Source organism: Pleurodeles waltl, chromosome 1_1 (assembly GCF_031143425.1).
Source record: "Pleurodeles waltl isolate 20211129_DDA chromosome 1_1, aPleWal1.hap1.20221129, whole genome shotgun sequence".
Taxonomy (NCBI): Eukaryota; Metazoa; Chordata; class Amphibia; order Caudata; family Salamandridae; genus Pleurodeles; species Pleurodeles waltl.
Window position 1 is genome coordinate 540,916,860 of NC_090436.1, and position 26,244 is coordinate 540,943,103.

At 42.0% G+C, this 26,244-nt stretch overlaps 1 protein-coding gene across 1 annotated transcript in view; it reads right to left on the bottom strand.

The window, feature by feature from the left end:
- RIOK2 (RIO kinase 2) overlaps positions 1-22,539 on the bottom strand; it is a 229,516-nt gene extending 206,977 nt beyond the window's left edge. Inside the window, exons 1-2 of the mRNA XM_069225952.1 lie at positions 22,347-22,539; positions 7,216-7,354 (exon numbers count right to left, since the gene is read on the bottom strand). Coding sequence (XP_069082053.1) covers positions 7,216-7,354; positions 22,347-22,412 — 205 coding nt within the window. The 5' untranslated portion in view covers positions 22,413-22,539. The remainder of the gene's footprint in view (positions 1-7,215; positions 7,355-22,346) is intronic.
- Positions 22,540-26,244: the final 3,705 nt, after the last annotated feature.

The window sequence follows — 26,244 nt, forward strand, 5'->3', positions numbered from 1 at the left end:
TGTATTGTAAATGTATGAGAAGTTGACCATGTGGCCGCTTTACATATATCAGCCATTGGTATATTTCCTAAAAATGCCATTGATGCACCTTTCTTTCTTGTAGAATGTGCTCTAGGAGTGATTAAAAGTTGTCTCTTTGCTTTTATGTAGCATGTTTGTATGCATTTAACAATGCATTTTGCTGAGCCTTGTTTAGATATAGGATTACCTTTATGTGGTTGTTAAAAGGCAACAAAAAGTTGTTTTGTTTTCCTAAAATCTTTAGTTCTGTCTATGTAGTACATAAGAGCTCTTTCTGCCACAGAGTCTGGCTGTGGAAAGAAGACTGGCAATTCCACTGTTTGGTTGATGTGAAAAGGAGATACCACTTTGGTAGAAATGTTGTATTTGTCCTAAGTACAACTTTATGTTTGTGTACTTGGAAGAAAGGTTCCTCAAGAGTGAACGCCTATATTTCACTAACTCTTCGTAAAGAAGTAATAGCTACAAGGAAGGCAACTTTCCCTGTTAAAAATTTAATTTGACAAGAATGCATGGGTTCAAAATGTGGGCCCATGAGTCTGGTAAGTACGATATTTAAATTCCAGGAAGGAAAAGATGGTATTCTGGGTGGAATAATGCCTTTTAATCCTTCCATGAAGGTTTTAATAACAGGAACGCTGAATAGAGAAGTGTGTTGAATAGTTTGTAAATAAGCAGATATTGCAGTAAGGTAGATTTTGATGGATGAGAAAATTTGATTTCTGCAAATGAAGTAAACAGCATACAATATCTTGTATAGATGCAGTAAGTGGTTCAGTGTTTTTAGATTGACAGTAGTAGACAAATCTTTTCCACTTGTTTGCGTAACATTGTCTAGTAGTAGGTTTACATGCTTGTTTAATTACTTCCATACATTCTGATGGAAGCTTTAGGTAACTAAATTCTATGACTTCAGGAGCCAAATCGCCAGATTGAGAGTATTGGGGCTTGGGTGCCTTATTTGACCTTTGTTCTGTGTTAACAAGTCTGGTCTGTTTGGGAGTTTGGAATGAGGTACTACAGATAGATCTAGGAGTGTTGTGTACCAATGCTGAAGTGCCCACGTTGGGGCTACGAGTATCATGGTGAGGGATGTTTGACGTATTATTTTTTTACCAGAAAGGGGAGGAGGGGGAGAGGGGAAAAAACGTAAGCAAATATCCTTGACTAACTGATCCATAGTGCCTTGCCCTTGGATAGGGGATATGGGTATCTGGTTGCGAAGTTTTGGCATTTTGCGTTTTCGCTTGTTGCGAATAGGTCTATTTCTGGTGTCCCCCACTTTTGAAGTACTTGGGAGTGAATTTCCCATTCGTGAGTTTGTTGGTGATTCCTGCTTTGGAGATTTGCCAGCTGGTTGCCTATCCCTGGAATGTATTGTGCTAACAGATGAATGTGATTGTGAACTGCCCATTTCCATATTGTTTGGGTAAGTAAGGACAGTTGAGATGAATGTGTCTGACTCTGTTTGTCTGTTTTTATTAGAACAGTCTTCTGTTTGAGAAGAAGTTGAAACGCTTTTAGGGCAAGAAATACAGCTAATAATTCTAGGTGGTTTAAGTGAAGCTGTTTCTGTTTGGGATCCCATTCCCCTTGAATGGTATGCTTGTTGAGATGAGCTCCCCAACTTATCATGGATGCATCTGTTGTGACTATGGTCTGCGGTACAGGGTCTTGAAATGACCACCCCTTCATTAGATTGCTGAGATTTCACAATTGAAGGGACATATGTGTTGCCGGTCCATCGACACTAGATCTTGAAGTTGACCGTGTGCATGAGACCATTGTTGTGAGAGGCACTGTTGTAAGGGCCTCATGTTTAGTCTTGCATGTGGAACTATAGCTATGCAAGATCCCATCATCCCTAGAATTTTCATGATAAATCTTACAGTATATTGTTGATTTGGCTGTATGTGTGGTATGAGATTTTGGAAAATTTGAATTCTTTGTGTATTTGGATATGCTAGGGCATTTTTGAGTATTTAGAATAGCACCTAGTTAAGGTTGTACTTGTGCTGGTTGAAGGTGTGATTTTTGGTAATTGAGAGTGAACCCTAGTGTATGCAGGGTTTCTATCATATATTGAGTGTGTTGTTGGCATTGTGTAAAATTGCTTGATTTTATTAGCCAATCATCTAGATATGGAAAGACGTGAATGTGTTGTCCAAGTAGGCTGCTACTGCTGCTAGACATTTTGTGAACACTCTTGGAGCTGTTGTTGTGCCGAATGGCAAAACTTTGAACTGGTAATGTTTTCCTGCTATGACAAATCTGAGGTATTTTCTGTGAGCTGGATGGATGGGTATATGGAACTACGCATCTTTGAGGTCTAAAGCAGTCATGTAATCCTGTTTTTGTAGTAGTGGAATGACATCCTGCAGAGTTACCATGTGAAAATGTCTTGACAAGATGTATCGATCGAGAGGCCTGAGGTCCAAGATGCGCCTGAGGGTACCATATTTTTTGGGAATGAAGAAGTATAGTGAGTATACTCTTGTCCCTGTTGAGAATGTGGAACCAATTCTATTGCTTCTTTTAATAGTAGAGATTGTACCTCTTCTTGCAGCAGAACGTTGTGTTCTGGGGACAATTTAAGGTGACGTGGTGGAATGTTTGGAGGGGGGAGATTAATTCTAGGCAATAGCCATTGCGGATAATTGATACCACCCAATTGTCTATGGTGATATTTTGCCAATGAGAGTGGAACTGCTGTAGTCTTCTCCACACAGGAGATGCGTGGAGTGCAGGGGTGGGAAGGAAGTCACTGCTTAGATGGTGTAGTGGCTTGTTTTGAGGCTTGGAACTTGCCTCTGTTCCTGAAAGATTGTCCTCTATAGGGCCCTCTAAATCCCCCTCTTTGATATTGAGCTGGTTGTCCCTGCTTTGACTGGGAGGTAGATGCGTGAGAGGATTGTGGCTTAAATCCTCCTCTAACTTTGGTCTGCGAATGGAGCAGCTATATGGTGTGGTATATAATGCCCCCATTGCCTTAGCAGTGTCTGAGTCTTTTCTCAGTTTTCTATAGTGGTGTCTAATTCAGGGCCAAATAAATGTTTCTGGTCAAAAGGCATATTAAGTACTGCCTGTTGTATTTCTGGTTTAAAATTCAGAGGAGCACAGCCATGCATGCCTTCTAATTGTAATGGCAGTGTTGACGCTCCTTGCTGCTGTATCAGCAGCATCGAGAGCAGACCTTATTTGGTTATTACTTATAGCCTGTCCCTCTTCTACCACCTGTTGTGCCCTTTTTTATGCTCTTTTGGGAGGTGCTGTATAAGATCTTGCATCTGATCCCAATGGGCACTGTCATATCTGGCCAAAAGTGCCTTAGAATTGGCAATTTTCCATTGGTTAGCCGCTTGCGTGGCTACTCTTTTGCCTGCAGCATAACATTTTCTACTTTCCTTATCAGGAGGAGGAGCGTCTCCTGATGACTGGCTGTTAGCTCTTTTTCTAGTCGAGCTGACTACCACCGAGTCCGGAGGAACCGGATGTGTGATGTAGTCTGGGTCCGTAGGGCTAGGCTTGTACTTTTTGTCAATTCTAGGGGTAATGACTCTAGCTTTGACAGGCTCACTAAAAATTTGTTCAGCTTTCTTTTTCACCTCACAATAGTCCACCAGCATTACCTTCTCCAACACACTCATACTCGCATGGAGGTATAGTGGACCTATGGGATCTCTAGGACCCGGATCCCATTCCAGATAATGATCCTGACCTATACCCCCCTCCAAACCTTCTCCATCAGAAGACACTACTGCCTACACTTAGATAGTCTCTAGGGCAGCGGCTTATCATGGGGTGCTTATGCACTCTGAACCCCTGGAAGAAGATTTTTTTATTCAACACTCTGTCTTCCACTCACTCCTGATACTAATGCCTCCCAATGTTCCACTGAGATATGTCATGCACGGCACAATTCTCAAATTGTTGCAGGAGATGCAAATTAAATATCAACTACATCGTAGTCAATTCTATCATTACCTACGATTCCATCATGCTCTATCCCCATATATCAGAGACCTGCAGGAACAGCCAGAATTTACCCCTCTAGAGGGGAAACTCCTGGTCGGAGATCTGGGGGGCCCACAAGATTACAAAAATATATCAATCTTTGATCCCACACAGCTCCACCACATTTTCAGCTCTACGGCAGACAAGGGTAGAAGATATAGACACGCTAGATGATGACTGGACGGAGCTGCGATATCCGTCCACTTCTGTTTGATTCAATTGAAACATATCTCCACAGAGCATACTTTACACAACACAGTCTAAGGCGCATGGGTGCGATAGCCTCCCCAATATGCTTATGTTGAGGAGATGAAGAAGGGACTTTCTTCCACATGGTGTGGAGCTGCACTGTACTGACACATTTCTGGCAAGGCATCACAATATACCTCGGGGAGGTCCTCTCCTGGGATATTCCGCAAAACCCAAAGTGATCCTCCTTCAAAGCACAGAGGTCATTGGTGGAAACCGCTATAAAAGACAACTGTTATTCTTGGGACTCACACTTGTGAAAAGGGATATTGCCAAAATGTGGAAAGCAAATACCCCTCCATTACTCAGAGTTTGGAAGAAGGGGCTTGACCACTGTATGGGCTTTAAGCTAGATGCATACCAAGCTAGAGCGTGTCCCCAGAAACACCCCACGGTATGGCATCACTAGGCCAATTATAAGGTAATAATTCTGGCACCCGTTTGTGCCCTGACCTCCCTGCTAGACACTGAGATACAAGAATACAAATCAACAAGACACGGTCCAAACTTGCAAGAATTAAGAGTGTAATCTATACTGGGTGCTCTGGTTATGCATATGATATGGATAAGTCACCTCTCTGGTAGGCCTTACAGCCCTAAAGTAGGGTGCACCATACCATAAGTGAGGGCATAATTGCATGAGCAATATGCCCTCACCAAACCTGGGACATGGTGAGTGAACAGAGCAGCCATGTTAAGTGCATGTTCTGGACACTGATCAAACACGAGTTCCCCAGCTACATGATAGTCACTCTGCACCATGGGTTGTTTGGTATTAAACAGCTCAGGATGATAAATCCACACTGTTACTAGCATTGGATTTAACCCCAAAAGTACCCAGGGGTCACCTTAGAGATGCCCCCTGCAAAAGCTAACCTGACTGGCATAGTTGCTGACTCATTCCATCCAGCCTGCCACTTTCAGACATCCAATATACAAATTTGGGGGAGAGCCATGGCTCTCTGGTTTGTAAAACAATGCCCTTCCTGGGTGGAGGAGCTAATACCCCCTCCCTCAGGAATGTGCACTCTCCTGGCGGTAAGCTTCAAAGGGTTACCACCCTTGAAACTCAAGCCTCCAGGACTGCTGCAAGCAGCAGATGGTTTCCCCCTTTGTTAACCCCCACGTTTGGCGGGAGCAAAGGCAGGAAACCACACAAAGGGTAGAAGGAGGGGTCTCACTGAGCAGGCACCACCCCTAGGAGCTTGCAGGCTGAAGTGGACCCCTCATTTCATTTTCCTCCATGTTAGATGGCAGGAAAATATCCAACGAGGTTTAGGGAAGTTACCCTTCCCACAGGAAGTGGTCACTGTAGTGGGTGTAGCCACCCAGGGGTAAGTGTCCCATTGGACACTACCAGGTTCTCCCTAAAACACCGACTAAATTCAGTATTTAGTGGGCTCCCCTAGCCAAGAAATTAGATTAATCTGGAAGAAAAGAAAACACCAAAGAACCAGACAGGACGAGAGCAGAGGACCTGCTGCACCAGAAGAGGCTCCAAGACCCCTGTTTGCTGCACCAGAGTCCCGACAATCGCTGCTGCGGAGTAGCAGACCACTGGACCAACATCAACAGACCCAGAGGACTTCCAGACTTCGCACATAGCCCGAGACCTCCCTCCTGAGGGGACGCACCACTCAAGAAACCAAAGGAACATGAAAGGAACATGCAAACTGGTGAGGGACACCACCGCCCGGATGATATCTCCGCAACCGGAAGTCGCAGCCAGACCTGACGAAACACCGACAGCCCAGACGAGATCTGCAAGTGTGCCAACTTTGGTGGCACAGCACCTTCCCATGTCCAAGTTGTACCAATACCCCAGGTATTGGTCAGTGCACGTCGGACAACTTCAAAAACAGCTCACCCAGAGCTGCAACTGGACCAGGAGGAAGCCCCAGTCGAGGGATGTCAGTGACACCCCAGACCTCCCACCAGAGCACCCACAACGTCTTGCAAGGCCCATGGAAGAAGACTTACCTCCAGCTCCAAAGGGTCCCTTTGTGCACAGCACCCAAGACCTTCAAATCGCAATACATCTGGCCACCCTGAGCCCTGCGTTGCGGGATCTGCTGTGTGCCCCAGGTCCCCAACACCTTAACAGCCCAAGGGGACCCCAAGGCGCCATCTTTAAATATGCAAACCAGCTCCCTTTCCATGTGGCCCTTCCAGGTGTATTTCTTTCATATTTCAAAGCATATGAATTGAATAATAAGTAACCTTTACTTCAAGGCTGATATCAAATCCCATACGAAACTGCACAGTTTCGAATTTATTTGGCTTCAGTATAACAAAATTATTCAGCGCTAAACAGAGCCAAGCACTAGTTTCATTCCTTCAAGGTGAGCTCTTTGCATTGCATAGGAGTGACTAGCTACAAAGGCTAAAGCTGTGTTTTGAGGCTTCCTGCAAGGACAATAGAATCAGGCAAAAAGGGATTGTTTTGAGTAGCATAACGTGGATACATTTAACTTCTTGGCAATAACAGTGACATTATGAAAGACTCTTGCTTGGACATGAAGTGAAAGCACAATTTGTGCGCAAGTGAGACCCGGTTTTGAGTTGGTTAAATGAGCAGATAAGAGGTACAGTTTTATAAGGAATTTAATGAACTGCTGATAATAAAGGATAAATCAGATATATTTGGCATGTTTGATTCATGTAAGCTTTTAGATGTTACTGTGGTTTCGGTTTCTCTGGTCGATATTTGTATTAAAAAAGAAATATTTTGGGACAAAGATAATTTCTGTACCTGAATTGTTTATTTAGAGATGGCACACTTTGTTTGAACAATGCATGTGTTTTCAGTCTTCAATCCCAGTACAAGACTCCACAAGATAAGGACAAACAGTCAAGAACCCAGTTGTTACAAAGAAATGTCTGAACCACTGCAGGAGCGCATGGGTACCAGAACAAACAAATGTAACTTACATTTCGAGCGTTCATATGCCAGCAGCTTGTGCTTCACCAATTCTCGCAAAATCTTATTGCAGCCACCGTGTTTCAGGCTAGCAATGGAGGCTGTCAAGCTGGCTGGAACTATTTCATGATTCTTCATACCCATTTCAATCTAAGAAAAAGAAAAATGAATGCTAGAGCTGGTAAACTGTTTTTGAAAATGTCACAACACAGGACCAAGGAGCAAACACTGCTATAATCACCTTTGCCTATGAATGGTCAGAAAAAAGCACAATAGCACAGTTCAGAAACTCTACCGGATGTATGTATATGGTATTCCTATAGCACAAATAGGCTGTAAAGGGTGAAAGACAAGCATAAAAGTCAACTAAGAATAGGAGAGGTAGTTGGGTTATGGGCAGTTAATGCAAGATACTGTAATGTAGTCTTCAACTCTTTGCTAAATTGGAGCAATATTAGAGCGATCCTGGGGAATATGCGGAAGTTGTTCCAGATCCTGCATGCATAGATGGAAAAGGTCTGCAGCCTTATTCTTTTCTTTTATACACTACTTAGTCTGTAGTCCAATGGTGTCCTGGTTTAACTGTGCTAAGAATCTCAGAGATGGTGAGCTTGTCTGCAAGGTAAGCAGGGTTGCTGGTCAAGATTGCTTTATAAATTATACAGCTGGTTTTGAAGACAATGCAGAGCAACAAGAGAAGCAAATGGAGTTCATTTAGGATGAGGATCATTTTCTTCCTACCCTGGATGAGACGTACTGCAGTGTGTCTGATGCACTTAGCAAAAACAACAAGTGATGGACGGAATGCTGAACATTGTCAAACATTCACCCCCAGTACAGTGATCTGGGCCTAAATCCATTGTTTTTTTGCTGCCCATGCCATTCAAGTTTGGATCCAGCCATATGCAAATCAGTCTTGACCCTGTTCCCCATGGGAACAGTCCAGCCCGAACTGCTAGGCCAGGTCTTCCCTGGACTGGAAACAAGCATCCTGGGACCGGTTTCGGGGTTTCACCCCTCATCAGCCAGGCTAGCTTGAATCCAGTGGCATGGGAAGCACGGGACCCACGTCTGGGCATACCCTTCCCACTTAGGGCGACAAAGCAAAAACAACAAGTGATGGAAGGAATGCTGAACATTGTCAAACATTCACCCCCAGTACAGTGATCTGGGCCTAAATCCATCGTTTTTTTGCTGCCCATGCCATTCCAGTTTGGACCCAGCCATATGCAAATCAGTCTTAACTGGTGCGAGTGGGGAGTACTAGGGCATGAACAAAAGTTGTGAAGTCACTTTCTGGAAGAAAGGTTTGACTTTCTTGACGAGAAAGAGCGGACACCAGACTGCCTTTTTATTAGTGGCAATGAGTTCCCTGAGGTTAGTGTTCAGGGTGTAACCAAGTGTTTTGGCTTTGGGTTAAAGTTGAGGTTTGAAGCCATAAATGTTCATGTGACTGAGCCAGGTTTGCACTGTTTTTTTTTCTTCATGGCACACAACAGAAAATATGTCTTGGTTGGGTTGACATTTTTTCAAGCACAGTTCAGTATCATAAAACCTATTAAATGTGGGTTGTTTGATTAATTTAAATTACTTATTGAAGGCTTCATAAATATTTAGAAATTAAACAAGCGTCAATATTCTTTACCAATGTATTACATGGGAAAATATAATTTTTAAATAATTGCTACTTTGCTTCCAGAAACCAAGTACATTACAAACAGAAGCTGGATATTACATGGGAGCTGCAAGACACTAGGGGATTTTACGACCATACAGAGGCGTGAGGCACTGTATAAGGGCAGTATAGTCTGACAAGACTTACTTATATCTTTACATGTGTATCTAAGCTGAAGCTATGTTAGTCTTTATAATAGAGTGGACAAAAAGAAAACTACATCAAACCATTAGGTTGCTAGAATAATAGAATTGAGGAGTTGTGTCTCCTTGAGGTCAAAAGAGGAACAGCACCTGCGGTTATACAATTACTGGATAGTACAAATTATGTAGCAACAGTATTTTATTACTACACGCCTGTTCTAGTATCAGAGCAGGCATGTGATGGCCAAATTATAGGCTTGTAATTTTATCCACGTATAACTCTAATTCTGATGAAACTTCCACAAGAGAAACATCTAATTTGATAAAACTAAACCATTGACGGCTGTGATGAGAATTACAAACACGCACTTGCAATGCAATAGGTCTCACATTTTCTTGAGTTAGAGCTATTGGCATGGTAAATTCAGGACTGGACTTTTCTTGCCACACAAATTGGTCAACCCTGCCTAATAATTTTGTCTTTTCCTGCTATCTTTTGGTGGTGTCTGGAGGCTACTGACATCAGAAATCACAAGCCCTTGAGGAGAGACAAGAAGATGACTGCACTACATCGAATTGTGTAAACGTCTGAACAGAAATTGGAAAATAAGGTTGGAAAGTATTTTCTTTTCATGTTAACAGAATGAAAAGTCTTGCAAGCATTCTTGCCTTGCATTTCAACAAAGATGTAATGAAGATAACAATAGCAGAGCAGCCTGAGAAGACTTATGGCCCCAATAAAGGAGATAAGCAACGCCCAGTGCACAAATGCCAGGCTCTGCAAGTTTCACATCATTGCTTCTAGGTTCAGCTACATTCTATAAGAAAGGGCATATTGTGGCTTTCCCGAGCACTGAGCTAAACATTTAGGCACCGGGTGTTTCTTTTGTCAAATAAGCTTATTTTAATGTTACACACACAAGCCCAAAAATAAGCTTACTTCAAGATTAAATGAACACATGTGTGCTGGGCTGTAATGAAAGAACATTAATTAACAGACACTGAGCAGTGGTTAAATAACATTAAATAAAAAAACAAAGCCTAGGAGCTACCTTTTGTTAAATATGTAATGGTGGAACAAATGTAAACGAGGACAGAACTGGAATAAAGCCAAAACAAATGTCAGCGACCTGGGAGGAAGTCGGAGGAACGGAATGCTGAAATAAAATGCAGGCAGCTACCAGCATAAAACACCCACAGTGTAAAGACAGCAACAAAGAAATGCCAAAGTAATCCACCACAACAACAGATAAAGAAACCAAAGTGGAATAATACAGTAGTTGGTCACTGCTCAGAAACGAAAAAGGAGAGAGACAAAGGCAGAACTGACCATTAGCAAGCAAGATTTTTTAAAGGACACTGCCCAAACAAATGAAATCGCTTTAAGCCATAAGAATTGTACATGAGGCCAAACGCTTACGCTCGACCTAAAAAGGAGCATATTTTTGCAAACAATAGCAATTTACATGTAGATATTGTGAAATACAGGAGAAGAGCTAATTCTAAGGGTTTCAACATTTTCCTAGTGTCTATATATTCTACCATAACCTGCCTACTGCATTCAAGTAAAGACAATCACAGGACACTAGTGCTTCTAATAATTTATATGCATTTTCAAAATTAACTTTTTAAAACATCAGTCTTCATGCACTACTAAAAAGAAGTATGCTAGGTCCGTCGTGCCACATTCTGCATGCTGCCTAAAGCTTATCGAGGGGTCCAAAGAATGCCTCAATTCATTAATAAACTAACCATAACACGGTTTCTTTCATAGTTCTAAGAAGACATATTAAATGGAAGAAACATTAGTGTTCTCATTAGCTTGATGAATTTAATCAGTTGCCTTAACTTCTCAAGTGCTACCGAGAGGAAAATGCTGTTAAACATCCCAGAGGTTGGGAGAAAGCCTGGAAGCCCCCACAGAACCTCTATCCTCGCACCTAATTAAAATATTGTGATCTTCTCACCAATATGTATGCGACATGCTGCATCGGTGGACCTACCAAGGTCACTGTAATGACACAGAGAGCAAATAACTATGAGCCATGATGTGACCCAAAGCAATTACCTTTGTCTGAGAAGACGGCAAGCATTCCGCTCATGACTTTTTAGATCTGGCTACTGCCAGCTTTTATGTCTGCCACAGCTCATGTCATCAACAAACAAATGCAGCAAGAATGGGCTTTGTATCAGCCCCTTCTGGCATTCCTTGTTTGAAGTGTCATTCACATTTTGCATCACCTAACATGAGTATTGTTTGTTTTTTATTTGATTGAAACAGGAATCTGTCTCCAGCATCAAATATCATGTGCAAAGCGATTTAAGATAGCAACTGAACTGTAGAGTATTGAAATTTCTAATCTCAAAATATTAGAAGAAAACAGGAACATTGAGAATAGCTACCTAAGCCTTTTGCCCCGCCTACTGACAATTTTGAAACACTTTATTAGTGAGTATAAATGACAACTGAAAGTAAGGAAATAGCGCCCAAGTCATTTTTGAACCAACTGGTGCTTTTGCATCGGACGTCAGTCAGTGTCTAAATGTTTCCTGCTCAAGTTATTTCTGAATGATGACTAATTGGTCTTTTTTATCCACGTATTTCAATATTTCAAGCAGGACCTACAAGATAATTTTTCCCTTATCTAACACTACTGACAATGACTCCCAGAATCTGCCTGTGCGCCAGGTAGGAACGCAACTGAATGCAACCTCCATTTTCAAACTTTTCACCATAAACAGTACTTATTCATTTCCTATATATAGACCAATTTTAATAAGGGAACAGAACACATTTTTACGTAATCAAAGAAGTAAACCAGAAACCCTTCAAGATGTCTAGAATCATACACAAAAATACCATTTATAAGAGTTTTGAAAAACAAAACACAATGAAAAATGCTGTAAGAGTAGCTGTGAGGCATAAAAGAATACAGCTGTAAATAGCCACTAATGCTGGGTATATTATCTAAATTGCTCACTAAATAGAGTGTGCATCAGCATTAGAGTCTAACTGGGAGGCCAAAAGACACCTGTCTCAACCTTTTTTTTTTTTTTTTTTTAAATCACTGAGTTAATTCAGCATACCCTCTTAGACCTGTTGCGAGTGTGACTTTGATGCAGCCTTATCATGCTTGTGTTAGCTTTGATCACTGGAGCAGACACCAGCCACCATTGTTCATCTAGCTTTTCCCTCTGGCATGGGTGAATATCCCAATGAAGGGTAAGGGTAACAGGTCAAAGGTATTGTGACCTTGATTCAAAGAATGCCAGTATATGGCATGAGAAAGAGTTGCACCTGTCTACATGTGATCTCTTGTCTAACCTTGTGTGTATAATCTGTGAATCTATGCACTGTGGGTTATCCCAAGCTTGAAGGCTGAAGAAAAGGCAATGAGTGGGTGATGCAACCTTATGAATTTCCTTTACGTCTGCGTGATGATAAACCATCTTTTAATGTGTGTTTGCATGTCTGAGGGTGTCCCAATTGATTTATACTCTGTGGGCTCCCTTCTGCTAACAAATGTACAAATACATATGAGCACATTCAGGGGTATTCTTGTTGTTTCAAGCTTCTGGACTTAGTTTGTTTTTCTAGGAGCTGGTGGGACATACCTAGCCCCAGGAAAGTTACCCAGTTTGTATCAATCTCACAACCAACCACTGTGTTGTAGGTCCACTATCTGGTTAGGGAGCCTGTACAGGAAGAGTGACCTAACATCTAATCTGAGTAATTATTTAACAAATTTGCATAGTATAAATAAATACTGGAGCAAACAGTTTTACTGGAAAAATGGGATGCAAATCTATACAATGCACTCTAGTATACTTTTTTTCAGTAAAACCTCGCCTTTCAGGCTACAGTGCTAATGGACTTGTTACATTTTAGAGATTCCATAAGGTAGGGGGACCATGAAATGCCTCAATGAGCAATCTGTGACTTTGAACTGAGATATGGCAACTTATAATAAATAGCTACTTAATTATTTAAACCTAGAACACATTAAAAACACATATAGGGAAGAAAAACGAGTTCTGTGCCAGCATGTCACTGATCTACTAATAGAGTTAAAGGTAGATCTTTAGTAGGATCCTACAGGTGCCTTAAGGTTCAGAGCACCTACGTTTCCACAAAAAGTGTGAGGGAAAATGGTGGTAAGGAAGACTGGAAGGAGGAAAGTAAGTGGTGGGAAAAGAACAGAAGGAGAATAAGTAATGTAACATAAGAGTACATAAGCAGAAGGAGAAGGGTACATGATTTTATGTCAAACTGGGTTACTTTAAACCACTCTGGGAAACTGTTATCAGACAGTTTCCCTTATTGGGTGTCCTCTAGGAATTTATCTTTTGGCATTTGAACGATGCAAAAATAATTTTCCAGTTTAAAATGAAGGTGGTAGGGATGAGGGACACTGTTCAGACTTAAAGCTTGCGACCGATCAAACAGCTCCAGAAAAGGGAACACGTCAAAAGAGAGAAAACTTCACCAATTGCTGCCCTCAGCTCCATCCTGCTAAGCCATGTCTTTCCAAGAAGGAACAGTAAATGAGACGAGGAGCATCCAACATACTGACTAGCCATATGCAATACAACCAGGGTCGATATGTCATCTCCCACAATTCACCAGACCTAGTCACTTAGGTAGCGAAAAATGTTCTGGTACATTCACAGAAAACTCTCAAAAGCACTGATGATTCTCACAAGAAAGTGTAAACCTGTAGGCAGAGATACTGCTTCATTTTCAGGGCTCTGCAAGATGTTAATTCCCATGGGTGAAGGTGTCCGCAAGCAGGAGATGTACCCACCGTCATAAGAGAACCTATCCTTGTAGGATGAATTACACGAATTCCAAAGCTGCCTATAGGAGGGTGGGGGAGAGGGATTGGGATCTAGTGCTATGCTTTCTCCTTTGTAGATTATTGCCAGTAAATGTTAAAGGTTTTGCTCTTCCGATTAAAGCTAACTTAAGTTTTTCAAAATGTCAGTACACTACAATATCACTCCTCCTTTGCCAGTTTCTGAATTTTCCCTTCACCTACTTTTAGGGCATCTCCTATTTAACTTTCTCGAAAAAGCAGGATACTGACCAGAAAATGTGTTTATTCGTCTCTCCCTCGCTCAGGACCCCTAGTGAGGCCAATTAAACATTCTCCTGTCTTTCTGTAAAGACTCCTTCCATCAGCCAACAGGTACTTGTGCTGGCATCATAAGACGACCACTTCACATTGCAACTTTGAATGTTTACTTGTGACAATTTTTGCTGTTTTCAAAGCACAAATGTCCCATTTCTCACTGAAGCATCACTGCTTGTTCTTTTTTGGGCAACATGCCGATTAGAAGAACTGCACGCGTCAAGTCTCAAAAAGTGGGATCGCAAAAGAAGCAACAGGGTGGAGAGTCTTCTTAGCTCTCAATGCCATACTCAGGTTTAGTATGACTCTGGGCAGGATCATCACATTGGACGAAACCTCTATCCACATCCCAGCAGACATGAATCTTTCAAGCTCTCCCTGTCGCAACTGCTGCAAGAGACAAGGAACCTTCCATAAATTCACCTCCTACTGTGCGCTGTAACATCCTGTGACAAAGTGCAGCAAGGGAATTGTTTGGTAGCACGCAGAATGTGCAACAAAGGTCATCTACCATATACAGTCACATAAATTACTGGTACAGCTTTTTCTTTGAGAGGAAACAGATGGGTATGTTGAATTATTTCAATCTATTGACACACCCATGGAAACCACAACAGAGAAGATACTATAGTAATAATGTTGGTATATCATGATGTTACAGATGCCATTCTTTATCTGATGTTTATTTTACATAGTGGGTTATCATTTCAGGTTATTTATATAGTGTGTGGCTATATATATGGGGAAATATTTGTTGTGGTTTACTTTAATGGAAAGTGTAAGCTTTTTCTATGTTGTAGGTGAGCTTTCAATTGCCACATTCGGCACCTCTGTTTGTTCACTGACAATTCTTTTACCCAACCACACGAAGGTTAGATCCTGTAAAGAACTTTCTTAAAGAATGTTTCTGAACAATGTTTTAATTAACTTATACAGAGAATCTTTCTAGAAGATGTCTGGAAGAACCACAACGGAAACTATAAAATGTTTCGTTTTGTGAATTGTGATTCATCAGAAGAAAAGAGGTTTCTAAAAGTTGTTTTGGGGTGACCAACAGCATGGCTCCTATTGGGTATTTCTAATGGGCCAAAGTTAAATGTTATAAATTGGGTCTCCAGTTGGCAGAGGTATGCTCCCTGTCAAGTACCACAATCTTATTCAGGGTAAGTCAGACACACAACCTAATTTAATCTGTGTTCACCCTTTGGTAGCTTGGCACAGATCAGACAGGCTTAACGTGGAGGGCAATGTGTAAAGTATTTGTATAATACTTAATTACAGTAACACAGTGAAAGTCACAACACAAAGACTCAACACCAGGTTAGAAAAATAGAGAATATTTATCTTATTAAAACAAGACCAAAATGACAAAAATCTAATCAGCAGAAGTCGAGATATGAATTATTAAAGATTAAATGTGAAAACAGTGCTTAGAAGTCACTAGTGGCCAAAAGGTAACTTCAGGTCACGAGGGACCAGTGCAAAGTAAAAATTCTGACCGAACGTGACGGAGGGTAGGTCTGCTACAGAACCCATGCAGGCCCACTGAAACAGTATGTTATGTTGTAGGTTTTGTAGACCGCATGGCTACCCGGAGGCCTCCAAGTGCTAATCACAAACGTGAAAGACAAAATCTGAATAGCCTGGTTTTTAGAGATCTCCGAAAAGTGAGTTTGTGACTGGTAAGGCGAAGACCATACGGAAGAGAATTCCACAGTTTAGCACCAAGGTAAGCCAAGGACCTTACACTCCATTTAGATTTTTTCACTCTGGGGATTGAGGCTAGGTCTGCTGACGAAGACCTGAGCTGTCTAACGGGCTTATGAAAAGAGGCTAGAGTCCTTAACAGGGGAAGTCCTCTATTGTATAATGACCTGTGTACGCAACACAAGGTTTTAAACTTTATGCGCTGTTCCACCAGAAGCCAATGGAGAGAGAGGAGATAGCCAGTTTGGCTGATTCATATCTCAGTATGTCTAGAAGACAACGGGCAGAGGCATTCTGCACAACCTGAAGCTTTTTTTGTTCACAGATCTAAGGGAACCAAGATACAATGCATTGCCACAATGCAGCTTAGAGATAATAAGAGCCTCAATAATAAGTCTCTTTGCAATGAAAGGAAGCATTTTAAAGACCTTCCTCAGGAGCCTAAATAGCCCAAAACAAACGGAGGAGATCTTGTGGACATGATACTCCAAAGTAGTCTGGCTGGATACTTGACCTCCTAGGCTCTTAATGTAATCCTTTGGAGAGGGCAGATCCTCCAGGGAATCTAGGATAGCAGGGTTAGGACCTCAGAGAGGGCTATATCCTAGTATCATTATCATCTTGTCTTCATTAAGCTTACATTCAGACATCCATCCTGACACTGCCTGAAGGCAGGGACCAAGTAGCTCACATCCTGACACTGCCGGAAGGCAGGGACCAAGTAGCTCACAATGGGTGCTGGAGTTGGTCGATAATGAAAATACCAGCTGGGTGTCATCCGCTTACGAAACTATTAACAGACCATATGGTTTACTACCTCTCAAGAGGGGACATATAAATGTTAAATAATGTAGGGCTAAGAGACGAGCCATGAGGTACCCCACAGCTGCTCCTGACATAGCTGGAGAAGAACGACCGGTCAATAACCTGAAATGATCTCCCCTCCAAAAAAGAGGAGAGCCATCCCAAAGCACTGCCGGCGATTCCAATCTTCCTCATTCTCTGAAGTAGTGTGTTGTGGTCTACAGTGTCAAAGGCAGCACTAGGGTCAAGAACGATGACTGTTGCCGAAAACCCTTGATCAAGCCGCTTCTTAGCCTTTTCTCTGGAGGAGCAAAGCGCTGTCTACGAAGGCACGATGCATCTGTTTTCCTGCCACATTCGGGGCATTCGCCTCATTAACAGGCCCTGTGAAACGTCGATGCGATGTGTTGATCTCTTTGCCGCACTCTGAGTTATGCGTTACGTTTCCAGCGCATCATCGTCAACCTGTGCAGCCGGTAAATCCACTGTCGTCAGGCAGCAGCCGTGCTGCTGGCGATGCTGCGATGTGCTGATTTTTAGGCTGCACTCAGAGTGATGCGTCAATTTTGGAAACTTTCAGCTGCAAAACCAGGGCTGGAGAGGGGCACCTCAGGCAAGGGTAGGACTCAGGGGCAGAGTTCAGCAGCACCAGGAGAGCTGCAAAGAACAGGGGACAAGCCAGGAAGCCCTTGGAGATTCTTGGTCGCAAGGATGTAGAGAGCAAGTCCAGTCCTTCCCACTGCAAAACAGAAGCAGATGACAGCAGACCAACACAGCAGAGCAAACAGCAAAGTGGTATGCCCTCCAACAGCACAGCACAAAGCAGCAGTGGGCCAACACAGCAGTGCAGTTGCATAGTGGCAGCCCCTTCTGGCAGCAGAGCAGTCCTTCTTCCCATCAGAGTGCCCTTGGGTCCAGTAGAGATCTGGTTTAGTGGGGCTTGGGGGTCCAGTACTGGTTCTGGAAGGTGTGAAAAGATTCCAGAGGCAGGCCTTTGAAATGTACAGATGCCCCGTCTCCTGTGTCCTGGCTTTATGCTGGTTGGATTGACAATACAGGGTTGTTAAGCCCTATTGTGGGTGGACAGGACAAGTCTATTCAGGAGTAAGTGAGGCAGTGCTAAGCTATGCCCTTTCAAGCCTCTAATGGCCGATTAAGGCCCTTCAGGTCACAACTAATCTCCCATTGTGTGTGGCTTTCTAGAGTGCATCCACAGAGCCCAGCTGCCACCCAACACTGACGTGTATTCAGAGGCATGCCGAGGCACAGAATGGTTAAAGTAAGAAAATGCCAACTTTCTAAAAGTGGCATTTTCATACTTACAATTTAAAATCCAACTTCACCATAAGTTGTGATTAACTGTGAGTCCTGAAACACCAAACTCCACATTTCTCTTTCCCCAATTGGGAGTTACACTTACAAGATGTTTTAAGGTAATCCCAATGTTATCCTATGGGCAAGAGTGAAAAACAAATTTAGCAGGTTTTCACTACCTGTACATGTCTAACTATTTAAATACACTGCACCCTGCCCTTGGGGCTAACTAAGGCTCACTGTTGGGGTGGCTGCCATGTAATAAAAATGAAGGTTTAGGCTTAGCAAAACTACACACACACACAGAGCAGTGGCAGACTTGAGACATGTTTAAAGTGCTACTGTAGTGGGTGGCACAATCAGTGATGCATAGCATTTAATTCAAAGGCCCTGGGCACCTATAATAGGCTTTACTAGGGACTTACAAGTACTTAATTAATTAAATATGCAAATTGTGGATAAGCCAATACTATCATATTTTAGGCAGAGAGCACAAGCTCTTTCGCACTGGTTAGCAGTGGTAAAGCATCCAGAGTACTAGAGCCAACAAAAACAAGTTCAGCAAGAAGTGGAGGAAAAAGGCAACAAGCATTGGCAGAGCCAATAGATCTCTCCTTTGGGACCGTATTTGCTTTTAGTCATGCAGCACATTAAACCTTTTTCAGAAATAAACTGTGCTTGGGACCTCGTAAGTATTTAGCCATGCAGCACATTAAACCTTTACCAGAAATAAACTGGCCTTGCGCATTCCTTCATGCACTTGGCATTAGACTGTAATGGTCAGAACATCTCCTAGATGGCACCACAATAAAAATAGCATTTGGAACGTTTTGGTGGTGGTCCATTGTCATAGGACCACCAAAGGCTAAGTTATGGCCAAAAATGTGTTGTAAAAGAAATGCCCTGCAAAGCATTAAGGGGAGATTTTCCCTGAGTGCAGTGAATATTGTAGTATCGGCTCTCCTGCTGTGCCAGGGAAAGCCGAGAGCCGCAGCGAGGGTTTCCTTTATGTTTTTTCTATTTAAAAGGTTCCAGTTTGTATATCTTTCAACTGCTAAAGTTGGGAAAAATTTAGGAATGAGGCTGCAAATTCATGTAAAGCCTCCAATCTTCTAGTTGAGTTCGGCTACATAAACAAAAAGGAATCCCCCCTCCAGCTTGTAGCCTTTGTGGGTGCAGACAAGAAACAGCGAGATGCCAGAGGATGAAACAACATACTGCCACGACTGCGAAGTAGAGGCGCAATACAAAAAAGTAGTGTGTCGACACTAAGGTATATGGCAGAGCATGCAATAATCCATGTAAAAGGGTCAGTCTTCAAGGCGGTAACTAAACAGCCTCAAGGCAGGACAAACCTAAAGCATTTACCTAACAAACCAAAGGAATTTTGAAAGGCAGGCCAAGAAACGATTGAAAGTGATGGGCTTAGTGAAAGCCCTCAGAAGTAGACTACAGCATGTCGAGAGACAGCGCATGGGCGCTGCCTAGGCTCGACCTAAAAAAAACGTCTGGGGGCGAACCTGCAGGAAGGGCCATTTCCAACAGTAAACAAACCTGCGCATGTCAAAATCACTCTAATAGTTATAACAAAATAAGTGGTTTTTACTATATGACATATATATTTCTGTATATTACCTAGTGGCATAGTAAGGACCATGTTTCCACAGGAAATTCGTTTTTTGTCGTGCCTATATCTTTGGCACCGTTTGACGAATCTACACGAAGTTTTCAAAAAAAAAAAAAAAAGGGATTTGCGGTGATTCTTGGAAAGTTTTGGGTGATCCATTAAGCGGGGTTGAGAAAAAGGGGGGGGGTGGGGGGAAGCCTAAAAAATAAAAAAAGGTTGCATTGTCCATGTTAATTGCCATAGGACTCTTTAGACACAACTACAGGCCAAACCACTGGACGGAATTACACCAAATTTGGCAGAAAGCTAGCTGTTGGTATGCAGATTACACGTTCGCTTATTTGGTGTGAATCTGTTCAGTAGTTTTTAAGAAATTGAAGGGAAAATAAATTTGTTATACTCTAGCTGCAAATAATTCGTGAAATGTGTGAATTTTTCACGAATACTTGTGCGAAAAGAAGCGTTGCAATTGGCTGACAGCAGCCTGACTACAAAGTTGTGACAGCCATTTTATTTCACGGGACACAGTACCAAGAGGTGAAAATCCAAATTGAAAGTGGCATAGGGGGTCACGGTGAAGGTACCTTGACCCCAGGCTTGTGATATGTGTGTTTTAGGTGCAAGTTATGGGTTGAAAATAATTTTGCGTCACCATGCACGATATTCGTGAATTTTCACTTATTATTCGCGAGTATGGAAAAATTTGAAAGAAAAACCACAGATCAGTCATATACTAATTAATTCATTCATACATGAACTCAGACTCATGTGTCCACTCACACCCATTCAGACACTCATGCACCCCCTCAGACTCACACACCCACTTAAACACACACACCCCTACTCACTGATAAAGACAGGCCCTGTGGCCAACCCGCGCACCCTAAGGTAACTATAACTTGTTCCTTCGCCATGCACAGCTAATTACTCCACATATTATATCATTGATGAGATCTTGTATGGCATCTTTGATATTATCACTGCAACATTTCCAATTAAATTATTAAGAAAACTGTGCAATGCAAAGGCGCGAGTTATAGTTACCTTAGGGTGCACGTTATAGTTACTTGAAAACTAACTATAACTGCTGAATTTCTATGGTTTTGTATGAGTAAATTCAGAACCTAACTATTACGTTCCTGTAACCTTTGATTTTTCTAGTTAATATATATTTAAGCACAAATGCACATCAAAGGAATGTGTGTCTAATATGATAGACAAGATAATAAAAAAGGAGCAGTGTGTGTAAGTTCCATTACCAGTCAATCCATGTGACACTAAAGAGATTACAATAGCCCCTCATTCTTTTCATCAATCAGGGTCTGAACAGAAGCACAATGACCATCATGTGTTAAGCAACGGCTTAAAGTACAATTTGACAACGTATACAAATCTCTGATAGGGAATACTCAGAAAAATCTAACATCACACCCACACTTAAAACAACTGAGGAATGCAGGGTCTGAGCTCAATGCCCTCTCTATATAGATTGGAGAGATGGGCAAGGCTAGCAAAGTTCGAACTTGGTCCGGGCTGAATGTCTGTCTCTGCCCTTGTCCTATGGGAACTGGAGAGCCGAAACAAAGCCGAGCCAAGCATCCCAAATTTTAACTTCCCTGTTGTAGCTATAAAAGGCAAAATAGCTAATAAAAGACAAAACAGCTAAGCACACAAAATATAAAAAGGTGTTTTTCTCCTGTGGGTATGTCTGCAATAATGAGATTAGAACAGAAGTCTTCCACCTTCTCAAATACATAGCTTTACACTTAAAAAAAAAAAAAGTCACTGATACATGTATTGTGTGAAATTAAATTAACGTGTGATAGCTGTAATTATTTTTTGTGGTGCACAAATTTAGGCCACCAAATAATTGAACTCAAAGCATTGTCTTTGGGTGATAAAAGGTAGACAGTTGAACTATTCATTCAATAGCTTAAGTGCAGCATGTGTAACCAGGGCATTTGGGTTTAAACCGCTGCTTGCCAGATTAACTAAACTGCGTGATTCTGAGCAAATCATTTTACTTCACTACGCATCATTATAACTGAGTATCAAATTAGATACCTCTTTAAAGAAATTATTTTAGGCATGTGTGTTATATAAAAACCTGAATGCTGTAATAGATAATAATGTTGCTCTGCCGATAACAGCAAAATTGGGTCACATACGGTGAACATGACTAACCCCTCATTGTCAGGGCACTGATAGTGGGGAAGATTTCATATTTAAATAACTTTACTTATACTACCAATGTAATTATATAATAATAATAATAATATAATGGAATTATATAATCTAATGTCCTAAAAGGAAACAAGCATTCAAGAAATGACCTACTCTGTGAGTGCGTATTACATTACATCACATCACACATAAAGCCTGCTCTGTGATTTACATGCTGAATATTAAGATGACTCGGTTTGTTTTTGACTTGTACAGCCAAAATAGAGCCTTGGGCCGCCTCTGCTCTACCTATAAATTGGCTGCCTAGCTTAACTTCACCAGAGTAGAAACTTTTTCATCGTCTCTGCCACACCAAAAAAGTTGACTAGGCGCAGTCACAGCCCTGGCCAACAGTAGGCCTCACTGCTTCAAGCAGCACAACCAGTCGCTTTGGCCGCTCTGAAGGTTTTTCAGGTTACAACACGGCATATTATTGAACCCTAACGTCTATTACACTGAACACCCCCATGGCCGGGAAATTAAGGCCACCAAGAACGGACTCGAATCTCTCACTCACCGCAGTCAGCACGCGGAACTGCTCCCTGGAAAGGTAACGCAGCATCACCACGTTTAACTTCCCCATGGTTGATCCAAAATCGTAGACCACTCGGAATACCCTTGTATTTACTACATGCGGGTCTGTGAAGGGAAGCGAGAAAGTGGCATCACGTGTAAACGTCAAAAGGTCGAAACACGCATGCTCTACTTCACATTGCTTGAGGTTTGGGATTCAGAACATATCATTGGACTGAGGATTCCAATACGGCACGTCACGTGCTAATGGCGAATTTATTTTATTTTTCACTACACCCAACATGGCTGACGCCCTTTCACCAATGGGTTCGGCGGCGTCCATGGAAGGTATTGGGGCACTGGCTAGTAATCTAAATGTAAACGATGCAGCCATCTTGAAGTGACTAAAATACGCATGCAGTACTGCTCAGTTGGCCCATAAAACAAATGCTATTCAGCAAAAACAATGCATCTATTGAAGACAGAATGCATACATTCAAGAATGGAAAAGTGAGCTTATTGCAGCTTGTCTTTTTTGTTTGAACTTTTACATGGCGCGAACTCCAAACACAAGACATTGGAGCGCTGGCCATGAACAGCAGTAACATTGCAAGATGATACACTCATTTACGATAGGCACGGGGTTATTTAGTAATTTGCTTTTAATCGCGAGATGTTGAGACTCGACTCTGGTGCCCACAGTTTCTGTGCACCTGAACATACAGTTTTCTAGAGCACCACGAGCGCTATAGACATAGACAACAATACGTCGATCTGTTCGATAAAATCGCGTCCTTGTACACAGGCGTCTTGCACGAGTTGGATGTTGTTGACTCTTAGTGGTGTGATCTTTCTACCAAACACTGTTTTGGGGTGTTTTCTGAATGCACTTAGGTTTTGGGTGGTATTTTAATTGAACATGTTTTAATTATGCTCAGCAAAGTTATTTGCGCGAAAGATGTGTCCTCCTTTTGTCTATCTTAAAGAGCAGCAACGGCTAGCAAGAAGGTGTAAAGGCTTTTTTTTTGTTTTGGTTTCCTTCGCACTGTGCAACATTAACATCTGCAATGAAGGGTGTGGGTGGCTGGGGCGACAACTTAAGCAGAAACTCTGCCTTCAGCGCAAATTCCAATACTTTAAAACTGGAAAGTGGGTGGTTTTGAAATAAAAGACTAAATATACTTAATTGACATTTTGAAGTAGAGGCAATTTTAGACCAAAGTTTCTAAAATTAAACATTTTTGGATGGAAAAATGGGGAGTCTCCCACCTGCATCAGATCTATATGGGTCAGACCTAACATAGCTCCCAATATTTCAGATTATTTATGTGTTACGTGTTTTTGGTGTGCTCATGCGTGACATTTCTTTGAGTGACACAGTAGCGAGTAGAATCAAGTAGTTATGCCTTGTGCCACTTTGCACATACACCAAACATAACCTGTGTATAAATGGAGAGCTTGTATTTGTTTACTTGGGGAGCTAGTGGTTGCAGGCAGTAAGTAATAGTCCCTAATTATGACCGTGGCGGTCCGAAGACTGCCTAGGGCCACAGTGGCGGTCTCACCGCTGATGGGTTGGCAGTGAAGACCACCAAATTACAAGTTCGGCAGTTTGGCCAAAGCCAAACCGCTGTTACGCTGCCTGTCCTGCCTCTTTTCTGCGGTCCGCCAGGCTGGAGGTGAACAACTCCAGTACGACGGATGCCGTAATACCGCTAGCAGTATTACGACGCAGGAGACCGCAAGCATTTTTCTGGCAGTCGCACCGCCAGAAAAAGTTAGTGGTCTTGCATCTTGGCGACGGGGATTAGCATTCCTGTCTCTAGGGTATACTCGCACAAACATCCACATACCCGCACACATGCACCCACAGACTCCCACACACAAACAAACATTCACCCACGCACTCCTGTCATACACCACCATTCACACTAATGAGAGCGTGAATTTTCTAATGTGTTTATTAATGATTTTCATAATAAAAATGTGTAATGAACTAACGTGTATAACGAGAAACTTTTGAAATGTTTGTGTTATATTGTCTTGAATGAAAAGCAGATTCTAGATGACTGGTTCAGCAATTATTTATTCAACGCTTCCCGAACTCCGTCTTTTCTCACACTGTCAACCTACATTCTCAACATTCTACTGTAAGCTCCCGGGTGTACCAATTCCACTACATTTTAAGGAACCGCAGGAGATACCATTCTTATTTCTAATACATTTTATAGACTATATCTTAAACTGTTATTTTAACTATGTTCTTGCGATAACTATTTACATTTTTCTTATGAAACTACATTTCCCCATGTACCATTTTGTGGATTATAACATATCTCCCTTCCTTAATAATTGAGCATATAGTCCTTGTACCTCGCTGGGTGTCTCCTGTTCCTCGTCTCTCTCTCTTGTCTTGTTGAATCAAAGGGTTCATTTTCTTCCACCTCCTCTTGTGACTTTCCATGATCCATCCTTGGTCTTCCACAGCAAGCTAATTTGTCCATACTCCATACTCTGCCATCCTCCAACTTGACCACATTTCTTTGTACCTCAATAATTCTCTTGGGGCATGAAAACCTACTACCATCTCTTTTGGTATTCTCCGGTTGTTTGACTTCTACCCACTGCCCTACTTCCCAGTGCCTTTTCTTGGTGCCATATTTGTTGTCATACCAACTTTTGTATTTACTTTGGTTTTGCTGAATACGGACCCTTATCTCTTCATGTTGTACAATTTGGGGTTTTCCACCACCCAACCAGTTGGGGTTTAATTTAGTCCCTGGCAACCTACCTCTTAGTGATGTGAAAGGAGAAATACCTGTTACTAAATTGGGTGTGGTGTGATATGACCATAGCAATTGTTTTAAGGCCATCTCACCCGACCCCTGAGCCACCTTGGCCATTTGCAAACACTCCTTGATCATTCTATTGGTTCTCTCAACTCAACCATTCGCTTGTGGATGATACAAGGCTGTTCTAAAATGACTGACACCAACTTTCTTTAGAAATTCCTTCATGGCATCTGAAGTGAATTGTACCCCATTGTCTGTTATCAGAGTACTGGGAATTCCTTCAATCATGAACGCCTCCGTTAGGAAAACTATCACTTCTTTAGTGGTTATTTGGTTTACCTGTTTGGTCATTATCCAGTGTGAGTGGTAATCTACCAACACTAGTAAGAATTTTCCACCTACTCCCACCTGATCTAACGGACCTAAAATATCCAGTCTTAACTTGTCCCATGGTCTACTTGGGGCTTCTATTCGTGACAGTGGTGCTTTTCTTGTGATATTTATCTTGTCGCTGGTGGCACATTTAATACACTCTTTTACATTGATTTCTACCAGTTTCTCCATTGTTGGAAACCAGTAAGTGGCTCTTAATTTATTATTGGTGAGGGTTCTCCCTAGATGCCCTTCATGTGCCAACGTAACCAGCTTGTCCCACAACACTCTGGGAGGTACAATTCTCTCACCTCTCATCACCATGTTATCTTGAATGTTAAGTTCTGATCTCACTTCCCAATATCCCTTCAGCTCTTCCTCTAAGTCTTTTGATCTGTCCGGCCACCCCTTGACAATCTTTTCTTTCAACTTTGTTAATACTGGGTCATTCCTGATACCTTCATCCCATTCACTATTCGTTAACCCAGCTAGGTCTACATACAATACTGGCTCCAACATGTCTGTATCTTCCTCAACTTCTACCTTCCTAGGTGACCTGGACAAAAAATCTGCAATTATGTTCCTTTTTCCTTGAACATATTCCACTTTAAAATTGAAATTTTCTAAAGCTTGTATCCATTTCGCTATGCGAGGGGTAGCTCGCTCTCTCCCCTTTGTAGTGAACATTCCTGTAAGAGGTTTGTGATCTGTTCTTATAACAAAAGGCAAACCCCATAG